Here is a 22,655-nt window from a genome sequence, read left to right as displayed (position 1 = left end):
TTATGTGAGAGAGAGAGAGACAGATAGTGACAGAGATAGTATGAGAGAGCACGAGCGGGGAGGAAAGAGAGGAGGCTTCCCGCTGAGCAGGGAGCCCATCCCGGGGCTCCATCCCAGGACCCTGGGATCATGACCTGAGCTGAAGGCAGACGCTTAACCAACTGAGCCCCCCAAGCACCCCTGTAATTCATATTTTTAATGAATGTTACGGTTTTAGCCTACATAGTATATGTAATATTATAATAATCTTTCTATTCACTAATCATTTTTTTAAGATTTATATTTCAATTCACTTAGTTTTAAATTTTCTAGTTAGACACACACACAAACACACACCCACACACACACACGTAATAGTGTGTTTTATATATAAGTCAGGTTCATTTCCATTCAGGGAGTTAAAAATCTGTTGTTTATTTGACCATAATTCCCCTTTATATAAATTCCCCTAGTCTTAGGTTACTCTTGATCAAATAATGGAAATGAAATGTTGCCTGGAGATCTTTTGTTACATGCTTTTGAAATATTGAAGAATGCCCTAATCTCCTCTTTAGTAAGCAGTTGCAATGAAACTTTTTTTTTTACTCTGGAGAATGGTGGAAGTTTTCCAGATAGTTCACATTTACTTACCATTCTGGTAAATGAAACTATCTTATTGACTTAAAAAAAGAATCTATTCAATTATATATCTTACGATGAAATGTGACCTATTTTTAAAGAATCTACTGAAGTGTAAACAGTGGCAGTGTTTATTTCTTATTCTGTTCATCTCTAATAAATCCCTTCAGCAAAGGTTTGAGTATGAGGCCTTATGCTGAGTGCCATGGATGGAGAGATGATAAGATAGTTCTTGCCCTTAAGGAGCTCATGGTAAAGTAAAAATGAATCATATATCCTTAGCATAAACATTTATGCTGTTTAATTTTCTGTGTCTGTTTATGCACATGTACACCTATGTACATTAACCATAACTGTTTTAAATTACGAAATACTAGGAGATGGGACATGTAAGAAATAGTGTATATCTTGGAATGACTGTTAGCAATATCTTGAGATATTATATCTACTGCAGGATTAATATTTGTTGATTGAAGTAATTTGCATGAGAAAAAATAATGACTTGGAGACAGATATTAAGGAAGGGATATACTCTAGAAGGGTATGTTTTTATCATTTGTTATAATGAAGTGTTTTGTTTTTGGTTGGTTTTTTTTTTTCAGATTTCCCTACTACTTTTACCCAAAACTGTCTGACTGGAGTTTTATCTCTGGTCATGGTGTCTTTTCTGAATGGATGGTGCTGGCAAGCTGTCCATATTTTAAGTGGCATTAGGAAAACTAGTTTGTTGGTAGTGTGGCTCTCTTTTTCTCCAGTTCTGAGAAGTCTAAAATTTGCCCCCAATTCCTAACTTAATAGTCACTATATGTAACTCAGGAGTTACTTTGATAGATGATCTGTGGCTTTAAGGTTTGAAATGTTATTCGATCCTTATACAACATGTTTATTAAGAAATAAGATCAATACCATTAATGAGATTTGTAACTTATATAATGCTACAAAAAATATGTATCTGGCTTTACACATGGTTTGTATCCTATTTCTAACCTGAAAGTTGAAATGTTAATGTTAATTTGTATCCCTGTTGATGATAAGAAAATTAAATATATTTTTTGTTGAGATATAATTCACATGACATAAAATTCATTGTTTTAGAGGGAAAATATAGTGGGTTTTGGTATAGCCACAATGTTGTGCAACTAACACCAGCATCTGATTCCATCACACCAGAAAGAAACTCCATACCTATTAGTCACTCACAATTCCCCCTCCCCCCAATCTCTGGCAACAACTGATCTACTTTCTGTTTATGGGTTTGCTTATTCAGGACATTTCATAAAAATAAAATCTTTTTTTTTTTAATTTGTTTAGACACTACCAGAAACATCTTTATCAAATTATGCCACAAATTTGAAAGACAAGAGTTCTTTAGTCTCATCTCTGTATAAAGTTATCCAGGAGCCACAAAGTGAGGTAAGTACTCTTACAGTTTATTATGCTAGTAGCATTCAGTTGATTGATTTTTAATTTTTTATTGTGAAATATAATATATATATAAAAGAGTAAGAAAAACTATATGTTTAAAGAACTTTAATATATATTATGGATTGTTTATCTGATTACATTTGAGAAATGGGTGGAGGGGTAAGAGTAGAATACTGTATGTTCAAAAATGGTAGAGTGAAAAAAAGAACTATAATAAAATGAACTTCACTGTACCATCTCCTAGGCCAAGAAATAGAATTATTACCATATTCTAAAAGCCATCTCTGAATATGTTCCTCCTCTTATTCTATCTGTTTGTCTGTCTGTTTCTCTGTCTATCTTGTTAGAGGTAGCCTACAAAGTCAGGGCCATTATATGTATTGATTGATACAACAAATATTTGTTTGCTCATTATGAACCAGCTTCAATGCTAGGCAATAGAAATTCAAAGATAAGTAACACATGGTCTTTATCCTGCAAGGAGAAAGGGAGAGAAAATAAGTAAATACATGCATTCAAGGCAATGCCTAGATGGATATGCACAATTCCAGGTATGCAAGGTGAAAGGACATTGCAAATAGTTGGGTTAGTATATGGAGGCCTGAGAAAATGCAAGACATTTAAGGAATGGCAAGTAGTTTGGTCCAGCTGGTGTTTCTCTGTCCTTACTTCTTTTCTCTTGCCCACGTCTCCTTTTCTTTTTTTTAGGAAGAAAATTTAGTTTGAAGGTGATAACATAATCTATACTCCAGATTCTGGTGTTTACAAACCCCACCATTCATAGTAGAAATAGAAAAGGATTGGAAATAGTGTGGAAAGTAAAAGGCATGGTATTTGGAAAAAAGTGAATAGGCTAATGCAATAGTAAACAAGAGAATAAGACTGGTACTGAACTGAAGCTGGAAAGATTGGTTTAGGCTGTAACCATGGTGAGCCTTGAATTCCATCATAAGCAGTTTAGACTCTTTTTTGCACTGAAGGCATGACTTGATCAGATTATTGTTTCAGGAAGTTGGCTATGTGGAGAATAGATTGGAGAATGGAAAAATTGAAAGCAACAGATGCTAGGACAATAGCCTAGGAGGGAGCTCCTAGGAGAATGGAAAGAGGTGGAGTAGAGGGGAGCGCGATATGAGGTGTGTAGTTTTTTTGGTATCTAAGTTTGGTAGATCACATGACAGCTCTAACACCACTAATGTTATTATTTGGTGGTAAAATAACTTATATCCTGAGTCCGGTCCTATGTAGATCTTTGTGCCTTTTGGATGAAGCTCTCAAAACTATAGTCTATTGTTATTTGACTAGTTAACCTCTTTGGGAAGGGGTTCCAGAAAAACCCAGCTTCTACTGATTATGCTATAGAGTGCATCATGATTTTTACAGGCTGAAGAAAAGACTAGGGATGAAATTGACAAGCCCAAAACTTTACCTGGAATAACTGAATAAAACAATCATATTTTGCTTCTCCCTTCCTACTCTCGAAAGCTTTTTAATTTGTGTAGTATGTGTAGGAAGCTTGTTTTCTTGAAGGGTGTTGATTTTTAAAGTATTTGGGTGGAAGGTATTTTAAAGTTTTACATGTTTGAGAATTATTTCACCAAATAGAATAAGTATAGGTATATGCTTTATTTTTTTAAACAAATTAAATCTTGTTTCTAATTTACTGTTTAGTATTTAGTATTTTGAAAGTCTTAAAAGTTATCCTGTGATGAAGGGTGTTTTAACGAGCCTACTTTGGATATAGTTTGTAAGGTAAATTTCTGATAGACTAGTTTGGTTCATAGCATTTCTTTTATTCAAAGTGAATACAGCTCTCGTGGTTCAGAACAGTATTTCTCAAAGTATTTGTGGTGAAGGACCGGTTTTTTAAAAAATTTCAGTCTGGGGCGCCTGGGTGGCTCAGTTGGTTAAGCGACTGCCTTTGGCTCAGGTCATGATCCCGGAGTCCCGGGATCGAGTCCCGCATCAGGCTCCCTGCTCAGCAGGGAGTCTGCTTCTCCCTCTCCCGCTCCCCCCTCTTGTGCTCTTTCTCTCTCTCACTCTCTCTCTCAAATAAATAAATAAAATCTTAAAAAAAAAAAAATTTCAGTCTGTCACAGACCAATATGTGTACTTAATGCACATGATGAACGTGCAAATCACATCATATGTGAAGTACCACATGAATTTGATAACCCCTAACTGATCTGTACTATATCCTGTTCAGTAAGTCTGCTGATTACCCACTTGGATGTTGCAGCAATATCAAGTTGCTGTAAATGTTTCTAAATGTTTCCAGTTTCTGTATTTACATTGTTGGGCACTGGTAACATTTGTGGATAGTCTTTGGTCCATGGACCACACTTTTAGAAACACTAGTTTAGGAAGTTTTGCATGTAAGTTTGTTTTATGTTTTTAGCTTGATTCATGTGTTAAAGACACTGTGTATTCTGTATTCTTAAAACACAACTCAATCTTGGGGCGCCTGGGTGGCTCAGTCGTTAAGCGTCTGCCTTTGGCTCAGGTCATGATCCCAGGATTCTGAGATCGAGCTCCGCATTGGGCTCCCTGCTCAGCCAGGAAGCCTGCTTCTCCCTCTCCCACTCCCCCTGCTTGTGTTCCCCCTCTCGCTGTCTTTCTCTCTGTCAAATAAATAAATAAAAATCTTAAAAAAAAAAAAAGCACAACTCAATTCTTAAAAAATATATTTAGAAGTGCTTCTAAAATATAACTGTGTAAAGACTTTAATATCATAACCCTCCTTTTTCTCTTTAGAATATTTTGTATCTTAATTTGGTGATATTCCTAAAATGTTGATATTATCCATTGTCTTTTGGCATTTTTGAAATTTGGGACATGGTTTGGTTGTTACTTGGAAGTTCAGCAAATTTGTTATTTGGATTTTATTAATAGTACTTTTTCATTATTCAGTTTATTTCATTTAATAAGCATTTATTGAGCCCATACAATGTGCCAGAAATCACTTAGAAATGTAACAGTGAACAAAATAGACTAAATTCTTGATCTTCTGGATTAGAAGTATTCTTGTATTCTGGTAGGTGAGATGGACATTAAGCAAAACCTAAATGTATAGTATAGTGTTGGTTGGTGATAAAACTATGAAGAAAAATAAAGTGGAGTAGTGGGAGTATGTATTGAGATTCAGAAGGTATTGAATGAATTAGGGGGAAAAATAAAGCTAGGGGCAAGAGTTTTCCAGGAGAGGGAATAGTAAATGCCAAGACCCTGAGATAGAAAATGTGTGGTATGTTCAAGAAATTGTAGAGGCAGTTTATGGGTACAATGCAGTTTGCTTGACTTGTCCTTTTAATTGACTGTAACTTTAAGACAGGCGTATGATTAGAGGCTAACAGAGCTCAAGTGTGTTATGAAACCAGCTGTTTGTGAAAGAGCCACATAAAGTCTCTTTGGTATTCTAGGCATAGGGAGCCCAGAGTATGGAGAGGTCATTCAGTGGGTACTGGCACCTAAATAGTGGTGTCCTTCCAACTTTTCTGTATCTTTTTCCTACCTATGTTCCTCAGTAAAGTTCAATGTAAAACAATTAACTTGCAATATTTTCTTGTAAATTTATGCAAACTTAACTCTTCCCCAACTTCTATCCCTGCTTTAGTCATTCAAAGGCAATTTTATGTCACATTTCTCTCTTAGGATAAAGACTTCTTATTTACAAATGGATTTTTGTAAAAGTTTATTTGTAACTTACTTGTTTTAGAATCCAGAATGTATTTTAGAATGGAAAGAAGGTACATGATGATTAGGTTCTCATTAGACCCATAAAAAACTCATTTAATACCTGAAAATATATTTAAGAAGCAGTTCTCTCTTAACAGTACTGTAAAATCTACCCACCAAATATGTCAATGAGAAAATACATACAAAAATTCAAATCAAACACTAGTAACACAACATGTTCTAATGCTCCATTGTTTGTCTCAAATATATTCAAATTAGATAAGTCAAATACTGCCTGTATTTCCTACGTGATATATTTTTCATTGCTTTTCTGATATTTTTCAGGTATGTTTGTAAAGGAGTCAAAACATGTTAGCTCCAGTTCTGACCTCCGTGAGCTGCGTAATTTTGGCCATAGTAGATAGCCTCTTTGTCTCAATTTCCTTATGTAAGAAGTATGGATAATGATATTCTACCCTACAATGGTGTGGGAATTGAACGGTTCAAGTACTTTGAAAGTACTTGGCAAGTTATAAAACACCACACAGATACTGGTATTTCTCTCTCTTGGTTTGACATGCATAATGTCATCTAACCTTATCATAACATAATGATTTCTCCACCCCTTTGAAGCTGTCTTCATTTGGTTCTGTTTTCATAAAGCAAAAGCTCTTCTAATTTTTTTTAATTTTGGATTTTAAATTGGTTATACGACCTTTTGAGGGTGTTTTGATTAAAATTGATTATGTTTCAGGAAGACTATTGAATAAATTTTCAACATAAGATTTCATAATTTCGCAAATACTTGTTAACTTATTATCAATTGATTTAACCAAAGTTTTCCCAGGTATTTAAAGATTAGGGTTGTTATACAACAATACAAGATTGCTGACATTGGTCCACAAAAAAATTTTTAAGACTCTACTCTGAAAGCCGACCATTTCCCTGCCAGTTTTTCTTTTTTCCTACCACCCCTAACCCAGTTATTCCAAATTCCTACTTTAAAAACAGCTCTTGTTATCTGTGAATGGGGTTACTTTGCCTCTAGCCATCCACTTTCCTATTACCCTTGCCATGCCACAGTAGACATCTGTTGCCCTCTGACAACCATTATGGGAGTGAAAAAAATATTCCTTAGCTGTCAGAAGTTAGATAATTTTTCTCTTTTCTTTTTTTTTTTTTTTAAGATTTTATTTATTTATTTGACAGAGAGAGACACAGCAAGAAGATGGGACACAAGCAGGAGGAGTGGGGAGGGAGAAGCAGGCCTCCCACAGAGCAGGGAGCCTGACTCAGGGCTCGATTCCAGGACCCTGGGATCACGACCTGAGCCAAATGCAGATGCTTAACAACTGAGTCACCCAGGCGCCCAGAAGTTAGATAATTTTTCAATAGGAAAGCCTAGTTTGGCTTAATGTTTATTGAAGTGTAACTTTTACTACACCTTGTATAAATAATACTGACTTTAATTATAACCAGTATACTTTACATATTTAGCATGTTTGAAATCAGAACATCCACTGTACATTAGTTTCTTTTTATTACAATTACTGGAAGTAGAAAATTTGTTTAGTAAGTTGACTTAAATCTATTGCCTAAGTTAGTGAAGTAAATGAACTCTAGTTCATTGAAAATATAACAGCCTGATGTCTTAAAAAATTAGTACCCTGTGAATCTCTTCACATATTTATGACTTGTGTGTGATCATTATATATGCTTAAAGATAATACTTACGTGTAAGAGTCTCTTATGTTAACTTTCTGATTGAAAAAAAATGTCTATGATATAGATACAGTTATCTCTATTAACTGGGTAATACTGGCCTGTGGTGGGAGAGGAAAAGGTTATAGATAACTCCAGATTTTGTTTCAAATAAAATGATCATGGTTACAATAGGGATCTAGATCTAGAGGTGCTGTAATTATTCAGCTATTTCACACACATTGCTGTCGGATGCTGCCTAATTATAAGCTCAGGAGGGTGATATGATGATAACTACCTAGGATTCCCATTTCAATTTCTCCAACCCTGTAGGTAATCATGTATATATTGGCATGTTTTATCAGGAAGATAGCTATTTTAATAAGTTAAAAAGATATGGTATAAATAACAGTACCACTTTAGAGTTATAGATTATTTTAAAGTTTACAGGTGCTTCCAAATACATTTATTTTGAACTGTTTGGCCTTCCAGTAGAAGTAAACTTTCAAAGGTTTGCTAAATAGCTTAGCAGTGAATAGTTTTGCTTCCAAAAAAATAAAAACATTTATATATTTCAGTAATTACCAACCAGGGAAAACCATTTTTATTTCATATGTCAGTGTCATTCAAATACAGTCTAATCCTTGAATTAACACTTTGTCTTTTTTCCAGTTGCTAGAACCTGTCTGTCACCAGCTCTTTGAATTCTATCGCAGTGGAGAAGAGCAGTTGCTTCGATTTACACTGCAGTTTCTTCCAGAATTGATTTGGTGCTACCTTGCGGTCTCAGCCAGCAGAAATGTGCATAGCAGTGGATGTATTGAAGCTCTTCTTCTAGGGGTTTACAATTTGGTTTGTATTTAATGCAGTTAACAAATGTTTGCCGAGAGCAAATATATAACTTTTTCAGCAAAAGTGAATACATAATATCAACTACTTTTATTTTAGTAAAGCTAATATTTGTTTTTCATACATCAAATGGTACATAGCTCATTCTCCTAAAAAATAACTTTATGGAGGTTGAAAGCCATACAGGCATACATATAATTATGTAAATATACCTTTTTGGATTGGTTGAAAACTGAAAATCAGACCATTTTGGTTCTTTTATAGAGGTATCTAAAAATATCAGTGTTGAATTTAAAATTTTTCAAATTTAAAATCTATTGTCTATAAATGTCTTTTAGTGACCTTCACAAAAAACTTGGGAGAAAAGATCTAGTCTGATAGATACCACTAATAATTTCATAAAATCTGAACTGTCTCCAGAATTCATACCATTGATTTAACAGATAGTTTTGATTACTCTTTGTATATTGATGAGTATGGTATTCTAGATATTTAAGGTCTGTACTTTTTAAAAAGGAAAAGAAATTTAAGGGCCTTTTCTTGACATATATCATAACTATGTTAATTGATTTAGAAAATGTAACTTTTTACATAAGGAAAACCAGTGATTATTAAGACACTACACATCTCTATTTCAACTATCCTATGTTACTTATATTTTATTTTATTTTATTTTATTTTTTAATTTATTTATTCATTTGAGAGAGTGAGAATGAGAGAGAGTACATGAGAGGGGGCAGGGTCAGAGGGAGAAGCAGGCTCCTCGCCGAGCAGGGAGCCCGATGCAGGACTCGATCCCGGGACTCCAGGATCATGACCTGAGCCGAAGGCAGTTGCTTAACCAACTGAGCCACCCAGGCGCCCATATGTTACTTATATTTTAAAGAGGAAGGTTAACTCCTGGTATTTATAAATAATTGATAATTGATTATCATAGTTTATGATTTTAGTTGACTTTAAAATTTCTTTCCTTTCAGGTCATTTTTTTAGACTAACAGTTTATAGTTAGCTTTTAAACTTATGTGTAAAAAATAAATATTTTAAGATTTTTTTTCACTTTTATAGGAAATAGTTGACAAACAGGGACATAGCAAAGTATTGAGTTTTACGATTCCATCTTTATCCAAACCATCTGTATATCATGAAGTAAGTGACATTTTATCAAGGTAAATATTTTGGTTCTAAGATTTGAAGTTGCTATAAATTAGGGTCTGGTTATTTAGATCCCCCCAAAGTTTATTAATTTATTAGTACCTGAAAAAGTATAAAACACCAGGCAAGGTATTTACTATTCCCAAAGTGAAATGAGAAATCAGAATCATAAAACTTTAAAATCTGATTGTTTAAGAAATCTATTGAAAATACTCATTTTGAAATATTTTTCTCTCCTTCTGATCGATAAAACTAGTCTAATATTTTTGTATGTGACAATTATGTATTTCTGGGGTAGAACTTTTTTAAGTTCTTATTTTAATTCCAGTATAGTTTACATACAGTGTTATGTGTGTACAATATAGTGATTCAACAATTCCATACATTATCCAGTATTGGTGTAGAATTTTTGAAGTTAAACTAATTTTATTTCCACTTGTGGTTTGGTTTTTAATTAATTGTTAAATCTTTGAGCAGAAAAGTTAGTACACAGTCACAATATTTTTAAGATATATGATGTTCATGGCAATCGTTCTTAGTGGTTTATATATTCTTAATATCACATTTTCAATAGAATGGCTTTTTCTTCTTTATTCAAATGTCTCTAGCCTTCCAGCATTGGGTCCATGGCTCTGACTGAGAGTGCACTATCCCAGCATGGTTTGTCAAAAGTTGTGTACAGTGGACCTCACCCCCAAAGGGAGATGCTGACAGCACAGAATAGGTATACTGTGGAGACATAACCCACTATCCTACTATCCCTGCTGATTTTTTAAAAAATTATTTCGGTAGATTTATAAATAATGTTTAATGAGCTGTATGTAACACTTAAAAAATATTTGGTCATTTTATACAAGAGAAAAACACATTTTCACGATTTGTTACTTTATACTTCGATTCAGATGTTATCTGGAACATTGAATTTTTAAGATAATTTTCAGATGACTGTGATTTGAGAAGTCTTTTTTTTTTTCTTTTTAGTTTTGTATTGTTATTGATATGGTTATATTGTATGGGTCTATTCTAGAACATAATATCTTTACATAATGCCTGCCTAATTATGGTTGACTTCTTAGAATTCTAAAGATTTGTAAATATTCTTTTGGTTTGTCTTTAGGTTTGAAGTATTAACATTCCTTTTGTTGTGTTACAATGCTGCCTTAACCTACATGCCCAGTGTTTCTCTTCAATCATTGTGTCAAATTTGTTCAAGGTAAATAAAAATTCAAATGTTTTTAATATTGAAATATATGAATCTAGGATTGCTGGTTTGTTACACATCTAAGTTACTCTTGTTTTGTTTAATCATTTGTTTAAAACATTCAAGAAGTTAATCTGAAGCTCAGCCTAGCCAACATATAGAAAGCTCCCAATAAATGACAGTTCTAAAAAACATAATGAAGAGGGTAAAGCTGAATAACATTTCAATGGAATATTTAATCAGAAAAGAATCATACTATATAATTAAAAGGTTGGAATTGTTATGACCTTTTGATTTTTGGCATGTGGTTGGTTTCCATTTTGTTTGTTTTTATTTATTTTTATTGTGCTCTAATTTGGTACCAAGAAACAAGTAAGAGATACTGTTTTTAAACTCTCCTTGTTAAAAAAAAAAATTGAGCCAAGAGGTTTTTAAATAAATTACGATAGTCTCCTAGGTATACTATAAAAACATTTAAAAATTGTGATTTAAACAGGTATTTAATGATAGTATATATAGTATGATTCCAGCATTGACTGAGTATGACCAGAATATTAATAATACTTATGTCTAATTGGTGGAATTATGGTTCATTTTCATTTTTTTCCTGTGTGTTTTTTTGTCATTCTTTAAATTTTCTATGATGAACATATTACCTTTGAAAAAAAGAAAACAAAACAGAAGACAGAGAAAATGCCTTTGGTAATACAAGTAAATTAAGGGGAAGGTGGAATTAAGAGGCTTTTAGAATAATTTAGATTTGGGCAACTTATTTAGAAGATGGAACTTTGGAAAGTTAGTAAGAGGGAGGGTATCTAGAGCGATACATAGAAATTAAATCAAAACAAAACAAAGGGAAAAGCAGAAATTGATATTAATAGGATAGAAAACCATGCAGGACCAGAGAGAGAAAGGAATTAACAAGGCAGGAGGCTTGTTAGAGAAATAGAGAAGTGGAGAAGTGGAGAATCTTTCAAATGATTCCTGAATTAGAATTTAGTTATATTTCCTAGGCCTTGGAAGATGGCACCAATGTGCCATCCCTCCCATTTACTGAATCTTTCTAACATGTTTCTTATTTTAAATCCTTTAAAGGCAGAGGTGTCCAGAGTGTTGAATTTCACAAATCTGTAAAATTTCAAAAAATTTAGAGTGGGTGGGGTATCTACATAACATTGCCAACTTTTTATTTGTCAAGTTATCATATTATAAAATACCGTGAACATTATTTAACAAAAGGAAGACTATTTTTATTTATTTATTTATTTGAGAGAGTGAGAGAGAGTGAGAGAGAGAGCGCAAGAGGGGGAAGGGTTAGAGGGAGAGGCAGACTCCCCGCCGAGCAGGGAGCCTGATGTGGGACTCGATCCCAGGACTCCGGGATCATGACCTGAGCCAAAGGCAGTCGCTTAACCAACTGAGCCACCCAGGCGCCCTAAAAGGGAGACTATTTTAACACCAAAAGAGGTATGTGGTGGGGGAGTAGAAGTGAGGGACAACAATTTATAAGTTAAAAATGGGACGTTTAGCTTTTCTTGTTTCTTATTTCACTATGGTCCAGTGAAAACTTTGTTATGGACTAAAATGAGTGTGAGGACCAGCCCTTCATAAACATTTATTTAAGGAGTAACTTGATGCAGCAACTCTTACTGTAGAACTTAAAACACACTACAAAGCCCAGGTTTTACTCTAAAGCAGTGTCTTACATGGTAGGACCCAGGAATAATGTTCTAATACATTTGAAGTTCTAATGTTTTAATATAGATAGATGTTCTAATACAACCTCCTAAATAAGAATGACTATTGATGTTTTCATGAAACTACTGATGGAAAAGTTAGGAAAGAACATGTGTCACTGGTTTCTGTCCTGTGTGACTCCTATGGACTGCCCTCTAATATAATTACGTTCACATTCTTGATAGAAAGTTACTAATATACCAGTTTTAACTAACCAGGGGAACTGGGTTATCCTTCAAAAACACAAGTAATATCTGGTTTTAAAAACAAAGAGAAATACAGATTGAAAACTAGCTATAGGATTTTGGCCAAGGAAGATTTTAGTAGAGACATTAGATTAATTCTATGCCAAGGAAAAATTGAAAAAAAGAAATTTTAATGTTCACCAGCTGTAAGAAAACAAGGGAGGAAAGAGATCTAAGTAATTCAAAAGACTTAATTAAGCTGTTTAAGTAATGCTAACTCTTAAGCCACAGAAGGTGATAGAAGAGGAACTCCTTCAAATCTGTCTTTATTTTTTTTCAACAGAGAGAGACAGCGAGAGAGGGAACACAAGTAGGGGGAGTGGGAGAGGGAGAAGCAGGCTTCCTGCTGAGCAGGGAGCCCGATGTGGGGCTCGATCCCAGGACCCTGGGATCATGACCTGAGCCAAAGGCAGACGCTTAATGACTGAGCCACCTAGGTGCCCCATTCATGTCTTTTTTAGTTTGCTTTTTTTTTTTTTGATTCTCTATTACTGTATTCTCAATGGCTTAAAATCTAGTTATTCATTTCTCTTAATTCCTGCTTTCCTTAATCATTTATCAAATATTCTAATTAAGATATTTTGTACATTTTTAAAACTAATAGAAAAGAATTAGAAAACACTTGTATCTAATCAAGCAAAGCCTAGTCTGTATCTATGGAAAGAAAACTGATTACAGAACTGTGATCACAAGTAAGTTATAAATGGTTATGATAGTTAAAGAACAAGAGCTTCTGATGATCTTAGTCCTATTGCAGGTTTTCCTGCAGAATCAAGTCATCACACTGTCTTATGGCTAATCCAGCCTTTTGGCCACATGGCAGTTGTGTTAGTTTGCTGCTCGATTTGGTTGTTGATGACTATACCAAAATGATTGACCAGATCATCTAGGAGAAAGGATACATAATTACAACCAGAAAAATTTCATGGAATATTTGAGTTAGATTCAGTGACAAATGTATTTCATTCTTTAACTTTCCGATTGTAATGAATTGTGGAAGTAGTTAAAACAATCTTGGACACTTCCCACCCTCCACCCATACATACACATCCATTCTACTCAGCAAAAATCTGTTTGGTTGCTTTAAGCTTTGCTTCCCTGATTCAGACTTATGGCCAGCTTGATAGCTGTTTTCCTCCTGTACGGCGTATACAGACCACTTGAAGAAGAGACCTAAAAAGAAGCAAGAATTAGACTGAATGAGTTTTAGTCAATAAGTTTTTATTTTTGCTAGTAGTAAACATTATATATGGCCCTCCTAAAAGAAATATAACCACCAATACTGCAAATAAGCTTTGCTAGTGTATACTGAAGTTCTCTAAACTGTGGGAAATCATTTTCTTTTTTTACTGTTAACTTCTCTTTTAATACAAGGCTATTTAATAATAGATGGCTTATCTTGCCTTTTGTTGTGGAATATAAATTTTAAAGATGAAACTGTACTAAGCTAGTAAGTTAAATTCTTTCCCATTGTCTAAGGGAATCTCTTGATTTTATTTACCTGGTGAGTCATCCAGTTGACTGACTTGGATATGTACTACTATGGATTCTTGATCAGTGTATTTGATCTTGTGTACCTATAGTGAAACCCTGCCCCTTTCCTCACTACTAAATCAGCCTTCCTGACCACCTAAACAGATTTCTTCTAATCTGTCTATTAAGGGTACCCTTTGTGCAATTAAACCATTCTGTGGATTAATTCTCCTGACTGATAAAACTATATATTTATATTATATTTTACATATAATATATATCAATATATTATATATGTATATATATACACTTAACACAGTGTATGCCACCTTGTCGTCATCCAATAAATGACAGCTATTATATATTGTATACTAATGATGAACACACATGTTCACTATGGATGCATAACATCTTTTTTTTTCTTACCTGTTTGCTACTACTACCAAGAGTTCTAGAGCATATCTTAAACTAGATCATTCCTTGTTGAAAGAACCTATAGTTGACTTCTCATTTCTTCTTATTTTGTTTGTAAATTTTTTTTTTTTTTTTTACCAAGCTAAATCTTCTCCATCCTTTACAACCCAATTAAAATAATCTCTTATCTTCCAACTTGAGCACAATTTCTGTGTGTGGTATTCTCTTGAGGAAGTGATAGAAGATTCAGGCTTTATTAAGCTCCTAATTTCAAAAAGCAAAAGCAAGAGAACAGAAAAGTGCCCATTACTGTATAGGCAATTATTCAATTTTCTTTTTTCTTCCTACTTCCCTATTTTCTAATCACCTAAACTTCTCCTTACCTTCCCTCTCCTCACTGCTTAAAAAGCAGAGCAGAAAAGGAAGAAGATTTGAAATTGTTTTGTTTTATTTCATATCTGTATCTGTTACCTAGATAGATAGGAAGTAGAACTGGACCAAATTTTAAATATTTCTCAAGTTAAAAGTTAGAAAAGCATTTTTCCCCCTTTTTTCCGGCTAGTTTTTACTTCCTGTCTGTTGGTCTGGTAATAGTTAATCTATTTTCTTTTCTAGTTTAGGTTCTGGTATATTCATGAATAAATACTCTCTCCAGTTAGCCTCACTGGAATTGTGCCTTCCAATTATTTTGTGATTTGTAACTCAAAATATTTTGACAACAATCTCAAAAGTTTACTTTTAGGCTGGGAATGAGACAGTCTTTTAACAGAGAATGAGAATCATGGTGAGAGTTTATCTCACTTAAAAATTGATACTTAGAACTTCTCCCAGAAATGTATTTACAAAATATGCCTTCCAAAAGGATTTTTATTTTAATGTGGCTTATGGATTTGGGAAACATCTATATGTGACCAAAGGTCAATTTAATACAGAAATAGGACTTAAACCACTCAACTGCTCTTTTGTAGGATTGAGTCCCTATGTTTGAATTTGTAAAGCAAAATAGAGAACTTCAAGGATACTCCTTTGATGAACAGAGGAGTCAGGCAGTCATGGGGCATTGATATTCTTATTTTGTCTTGCATTTTATTTAAACTCAATAAAGGATCTCTGAGAAAAGAATATCCTTAAATAGAGAGATCAGAGAACTGAAGAGTAAATCAGAGAATTCTTGATTATTGAAAGGAATGGAGAAAAGAGGGTCAAGAGGCACTATTATCAGTTAATGATGCAGCTGGATAGGACTAGATTATTTTGGGTCTCAGCTCAAATGTCACTTCCTTGGAGAAGCCTTCCATGACCATCTTTCTAAAGTAGTACCTTCTTACCCCAGTTTATTTTCTATTAGCATTTATAACACTATAATTACCTGGTTTGTTCATTTGGGTATATAATCTGTCAACTGCTGGAACTTCATGAGGTCCGGAACTTTGATGTTTTGTTCCCTGCAGTGTCCTCAGAGTTTGGAGAAGTGCCTGGCGTATGGTAGAAACCTAGTAACTATTTGTTGAGTGAATGAAAAATAGATGATCTGTTCCACTTCAGATTTATGATCCATCAAGTACAACTAAGATTAAAGGAAATAATTCGGTTTTTGCTTTTTAAAAGTCTTACATTGATAAATGCAAAATTCCTGCAGTCAATTGCCACAAATATGTAAAGTTCTAGTAGTTATAAAAAACTAACTGCTATGGTCTGAATGTTTGTGTCCCCCCAAAATTCGTATGTTGAAATCTTTTTTTTTAAAGATTTTATTTATTTATTTGAGAGAGAGAGAGAATGAGAAAGAGAGAGAGAGCATGAGGAGGGGAGGGTCAGAGGTAGAAGCAGACTCCCCACTGAGTAGGGAGCCTGATGTGGGACTCGATCCCAGGACTCCATGATCATGACCTGAGCCAAAGGCAGTCGCTTAACCAACTGAACCACCCAGGCACCCCATATGTTGAAATCTTAATGCCTAGTGTTATGGTATTAGGGTGGTATTAGGAGGTGCTCTCATAGCCAAGAGATGCCACAAAGTTCCCTTGTTCCTTCTGCCATTGAGGATACAACGGAAAGTCTATAACCCTAAAGAGGGGGCCCCCCCGTTTGTTTTATTTTGTTATAGCTGTCTGAAGGACTAAGACTAATCGTTTGCATTTCTGAATAAAGGTTTTAGTACAGCCTCTAACAGATGACTGCTTATTTCCTTATGCGTAGCTAGTAGAGAAAGTCAGAGAACCTGGAATCTTGTTTCCCTTGTGAATCTGGCAAGTGTGCTGGTGTTTGAGAGAATTGTCTCTCTAGTTCTTACCTAAAGTAAATTTAAAAGTTGATTGACAATTCTAGATCTATGGCGAAGTTGGATTTAAAAAAAAATTGTGTACTAACAGCAATAACTTATTTTTCTGTCCATATCCTCTGTCCTGCATCCTGTACTTATTTCCTGATTTCTAAACCCATATATCTGATCCAGTAGCCATCTCTATCAAGATGTCCCACAGACACCTTGTAAAAGTTAGAACTCCTTCTGCAACTAACTGATACCTACATAAAACCAGATTATACCAAAGGGAAATTTTTTTGGCTCTTTTTACCTGGGAAGAGCAGGGATGGCACTGGCCCCAGTATCAACTAGATCCAAAAGCTCAATTGTTATCTGGATGTTCTCTCCCAACTCTCATCTCATCTTCTTCATCTGTTGGCATTGTACTTTTTTCTGTAAGTAGGTTTCCGCCGTGTGATAAGAACAGTGACCACAAGCAGCCAAAAACTTACATTATCTACCTTTAATGAACTCAGAAGAAAGAACCTCTTTCCCAGTTTTACTGTGAAAAACCAGGCAGCAAAAACACTTTGATGTTGCCAGCCTGAGGCTTCTACAAACCCATCTGGGGTCATGTTTGTTAGTGTTATTGGAAGAGTACTTAAATATTGGTTTAAATATTGGTTTGGTTCTTAAAGATAAATAATGGTAACTTAAATGATATTTCTTTTTCTTTCACATAAAAATCCAAGCTGGTAGATGGTCTGGGGGTAGATTGGCTCTGTTTCTAAGGTGTTCAGGCTCCTTTTTTGTTGAGATTCTCCCATTCCCTAGGATGGTACCCTTGTCTGTATGGTGATGGATCACTATTTTTAATCTGCTTTCCATATCCTACAAGCAGGGAGAAAGAGAGAGTGGAAGGCATGCAACTGCTTTTAAGCTAGCAGTTACAGCTAGCAGACTGGTGTCCAGAACTAGTTACATGGTCACCCTTAGATGCAAGGAAGGCCAGGAAATGTGATCTCTAGTAGATAGCCATTGTTCTAGTTAAAATTGGTTGGGGAGAGTGGAGAAGAGGTACCTTATATATGTTATTAAATGGAAGAAGGGAAAAATAGTTGTTAGGGTATTGACCTCTTGTCACAGGTAATTTTGTTATTTTATTTATAGCACAATCACATGATTATACTTGACGACATAGGAGAAGACTATTTCCTAAAGGTAAGAGGGATAGAGGTGCTATTAATAGAAGACGTTGGTGGCAGCGGGAGAGGTCATGGCAGACAAAAGTAACATCTATACCTTCAAATCAACATATCAGAAACTTAGTGTCTTCCAAAACAGTGTGTCTTATTTGTCCAAGTTCATTTAATACCACTACCATCCAGCCAGCTATCCAAACTAAATGTGGTAATAATTATACACTCCTCTTGTTTCTTCAGTCTCACCCATGATTATACTTCCTAGGTGGGACTTTCTCCTTCTTCCCACAATTACTTCTTTAGTTCTCCCCACAGTTACTTCATCTCCCCCATGGGATATTTCGACAGTCTCCCCTCCAGTTTCAGTACACTGTTCCCATGTAGCCTGAGTGATACTATCAAAAGACCAATCTGATCATGTCACTACCTTGTTCAAACAACAAAACAAAAACATTCAGTTACTTTCCATTGCCTGCATGATAAAACCTTGCAAGTTATAAGATACTCCATAATCTGACCCCTAATTAGCTTCTCTGTTATTTTCTGGTGTCCGAGCATTCTATCCTACTATTATTGTCCCAGTTTCCTTGGTGTCATGCTGTTTTATCCTTCTCTGTTTTTTCCCATTCCTCTATTTTCACCAGGAAGCCTTCTCTGACCACCTACTTCTTCCACTAGAGTTTACCACTCTCTCCTTTTGCTACCTCTGTAACTTATTCATTGCAGATACTTGTTTACTACAGTCTCCATGATTAGAGTGTGCACCCCTGAGGGAACTACATCTTTCATCTATATTCCTAGTGTCTGACACATTATAAATCTTTAAAAATATTTACTGAATGAATAAATGAATTAATTGAAAAAATCCTATCTTTTATATATTGGCTCTCTGTTACTTACTACCATCTCTATCATAAATGTATATATGGTGTAAGAAAATAAAAATTTTTCTGAGTTTCCTTTTTTAGATAAGAAGAGGAGTTTCTGGTCGAGTTTGGATATAAGTATTTGTAATATGAAACAAAATTCAAGTTGGTTTTATTTCATATACAGTTAATTTTTTTTCAGTGTTTATTTTAGTCATCTCAGGCTGCCCTAACAAAATACCATAGGCTAGGTAGCTTAAACAATAGATGTTTATTTCTTACACTTCTGGCTGAACAATCTAAGGTCAGGTAACCAGCAGATTCGATTCCTGGTGAAGGCCCTCCTCCTGGCTTACAGGAAACTGCCTTCCTCTGTATGTCCTTCACATGGCAGAGAGTGAGTTCTGGTCTCTCTTCCTCTTTGAATAAGGGCACTAAACCCACCATGGAGGCTCCCATCCTTGTGACCTCATTTAGACCGAGGGTCCCACCACCAAATATCATCGTATTAGGGCTTCAGCATATGAACTTGGGGGGAAACACAAATATTCAGTCCATAAATATCCCTGCTCCTTTTTACTCTTGGTTCTAAAGAGTTCTAAGATCTTCTCAATATGAAATGAATTTTTATTTTTGCTTTAAAGTTACTTTGAATTAATGATATTCTCAAGGGTCTTTTTTTTGAAATGGTCTGTGGTATACTTGTATGTTTAAATGAAGGCTTAGATTCAGTCTATTGACTAGTACTATATTAAGTGAAGGTTTATTATATCAACCACAACACATTATGAGAAAACAACTTTTTCCTAGTTTTACTAAAATTAGAAACTTATTATTTTAAAAGCAGTGCGTGTTGATCATAGAAAATTTAGAAAATATATATAAAGAAGAAAATAAGTCTATAATCTCACTCTATGACTTTGTATATGATCTTTTTGTTGTGGCAAACAACATTTACCTATTTGTTTATTACAAAATGGGAGTGGGTTTCATGCTTTATTCTGTACAGTTTTTCTCCCCCTGCCATCTAAACATCATGTTTAATTGTTTCATAGTATTCCCTGAATTATTTATATAATTGGTCCTCTGTGTTGGACTTTTAGGTGGCTTCCTATTTACTATAGTAAATACACCTTAACGTTAGTACTCCTTAAATATCCTTCACTATAATAAATACTTTGAATTTCAGTTGTGTTCGTGGTAGTTTCTTTTAAAAAAACTAGTAAGATCTGATCTATTGGTCTTTCTTTAGGATTCTACCTTTGATGTCATGTTTAAACTTGCAAAGAATATGTAGTGATTTGCTTATGTTTTATTTCTTTTTAACATTAAAAATTTCAATCTATCTGAAATTTATTATGATGTATTATATGGGGCTTGAGTCTAATTTTAGAGTATTTTCTTGGAGCCTGCAATTTGTGTCAAGAACTTTGTTAGCAATAGAAGATCATATCATAGATCTATTTATGATAAATAATACCAAGTTTCATATAATGGGTTTTATGGTAACTATAAATTATTAATTATTGAATTGACTGAAATTAGTGAAGCAACTCTGAGAATCTGGTTCACTTACTATATAGTAATATACCTCTAGCTTTATACATTTTGTCCCCCAGTTTCACTGACTCAGGAAAATGTTACAGGCAAATGTTCTGTTTGGAAAGATTCTGTGTTTCATAGCTGTTAGGTTTGTATGAGAGCATACCTAGTACATTATTGGCTTATAAATGTTAAAAAATAGGGCGCCTGGGTGGCTCAGTTGGTTAAGCGACTGCCTTTGGCTCGGGTCATGATCCCGGAGTCCCGGGATCAAGTCCCACATCAGGCTCCCTCCTCAGCGAGGAGCCTGCTTCTCCCTCTGACCCTCCCCCCTCTCATGTACTCTCTCTCTCTCTCTCATTCTCGCTCTCTCAAATAAATAAATAAATCTTAAAAAAAAAATAAAAAATAAATGTTAAAAAATAAATTACCTAAATTTTTACCAATTTTACAAATATATTTATTTTGTTTTTTCTAGAATCTGTGTTTGTGGCTATCCCCGACAACATGTAAGAAAATACAAAGGTATAAGTAGCAGGATACCAGTTTCTTCAGGATTCATGGTGCAAATGTTAACAGGGATTTATTTTGCCTTGTAAGTTTATTTAATATACAAAGTAAATCTTTGATCTCTTTGAAATATCATAGTCTGTTGTTTTATTGTTATTATATTATAAACTTGTTGGATAGACAATCAGCATATTTTTGTGAAAATATGAATCAAGATTTTTTTTTTTAAAGATTTTATTTATTCATTTGAAAGAGCGACAGAGAGTGTAAGCAGGGGGAGGGGTAGCGGGAGAGGGACAAGCAGACTCCCTGCTGAGCAGGGAGTCTGACACAGGGCTTGATTCCAGGACCTTGAGATCATGACCTAAGCCAAAGTCAGACACTTAACTGACTGAGCCACCCAGGCACCCCGAATATGAATCTAGATCTTGCTAATAGTTTTATTACTTAAAATATATCTCTTAATGTTCTGAAGAATTTGTTACCAACTAAAACATTTTATCTTTGTTTAACTCAAGGACAGAATGAAAATTAGCAACACCCACATATACTCAGTTTCTTTCTTCATTACTTTTTTTTTTTTGCTGTAATTTCCAAATAGTTTTTTTTCCCCAATAAAGACCTTTTTCCATTTCCAGAAATTTTAACTCTTGAAAAAATCTTAGAGCCTCTTTGATCACAAGTAGCTTATTATTAATTATTAATTTCTAATATTAATGCTCAGTCTTACTTAATGCCTTAGATACTAGTATTTTTCTTTGAACCCTATCTTCTACTACACATATCTTATTATACTTTGCATTATATTCATTTGATACCTTAATTTTTCTTAGTAGATTGTAAGCTTCTTGACTGAAGGTAGAATTTATAATCTTTGGACTAAATATGGCCTGCTGCCTATTTTCTTAAAAGTTTTATTAAAATACACTTACACCAGTTTACATACTGCCTATGGCTGATTTTGTGCTACAGTGACAGAGATGAGTAGTTGCAATAGAGATTGTATGGCCCACAAGCCTAAAATATTTATTACCTAGCCCTTTAAGAAAAAAATTTATTGACCCTCATGTTAGACCATTAATATTGTCCTGCAGCTCTTGGATGCTCTGATCTGTTTTATTTTCTGTCTTTATTGCTTTGTGTTTCAGATTTAGTAATTTCTGTTGACCTATCTTCACATTCATTCATTCTTTTCTTGATGATGTTGGGTCTATTAATGAGCCCACTGACAGGGTTCTTCATTTCTGTTACTGTGTTTTATTTCTAGTCTTTTCATTTGACTCTTTCTTATGGTTCCCAACTCTCTGCTGAAATCACCATCTGTTCATACATGTTTTCCATCTTTTCCACTAGAGCTTTTAATATTTTAATCATAATTATTTTAATTTCCCTGATAACTATAAAATCTGGATCATTTCTGAATTTGGTTCTATTGTTCTTTGTCTCTTGACAGTGGGTTGCTTTCTTCTTGCTTTTTGTGTGCCTTGTAAAATTTGATTGATTATCATTTTGTTCATGGATAGAACAGTAGTGGCTGAGGTAAATATTATTTATGCCTGGAAATGGCACGCCTCTTTTCTTCTAGGCTTCTAGTGGAGTTATTATAGGCAGGAGTGAGCTGAGGTTGGATTTTGTGGTTGCTATGGTTACTTTCATGGTACCGCCTACTTCAGATTCCTCTCATGGTACCTGGCAGTTAGGGTGTAAGCTGGACTGCTGGAGGGTTTTTCTCAATATTCTTGTTCCTTCTCTGCTTTTAGCTTTCCCTGTGTGTCTGCACCAAAGAAACAGTCTTTCTAC

General features: G+C 34.5%; 1 protein-coding gene across 2 annotated transcripts in view; it reads left to right on the top strand.

Moving 5' to 3' along the window:
* FAM126A (family with sequence similarity 126 member A) overlaps nucleotides 1-22,655 on the top strand; it is an 87,798-nt gene that overhangs the window by 45,647 nt on the left and 19,496 nt on the right. For both annotated transcript variants that reach the window (XM_035020726.1, XM_035020727.1), the window contains exons 3-8: nucleotides 1,930-2,031; nucleotides 8,092-8,271; nucleotides 9,334-9,414; nucleotides 10,029-10,144; nucleotides 10,538-10,633; nucleotides 20,824-20,940. In XM_035020726.1, the coding sequence (XP_034876617.1) occupies nucleotides 1,930-2,031; nucleotides 8,092-8,271; nucleotides 9,334-9,414; nucleotides 10,029-10,144; nucleotides 10,538-10,633; nucleotides 20,824-20,940 (692 nt within the window). The remainder of the gene's footprint in view (nucleotides 1-1,929; nucleotides 2,032-8,091; nucleotides 8,272-9,333; nucleotides 9,415-10,028; nucleotides 10,145-10,537; nucleotides 10,634-20,823; nucleotides 20,941-22,655) is intronic.

This window comes from Mirounga leonina, unplaced genomic scaffold, assembly GCF_011800145.1.
Source record: "Mirounga leonina isolate KUSES-001 unplaced genomic scaffold, KU_Mleo_1.0 Mir_174, whole genome shotgun sequence".
NCBI lineage: Eukaryota > Metazoa > Chordata > Mammalia > Carnivora > Phocidae > Mirounga > Mirounga leonina.
This window is presented reverse-complemented; position numbering and strand designations above follow the sequence as displayed.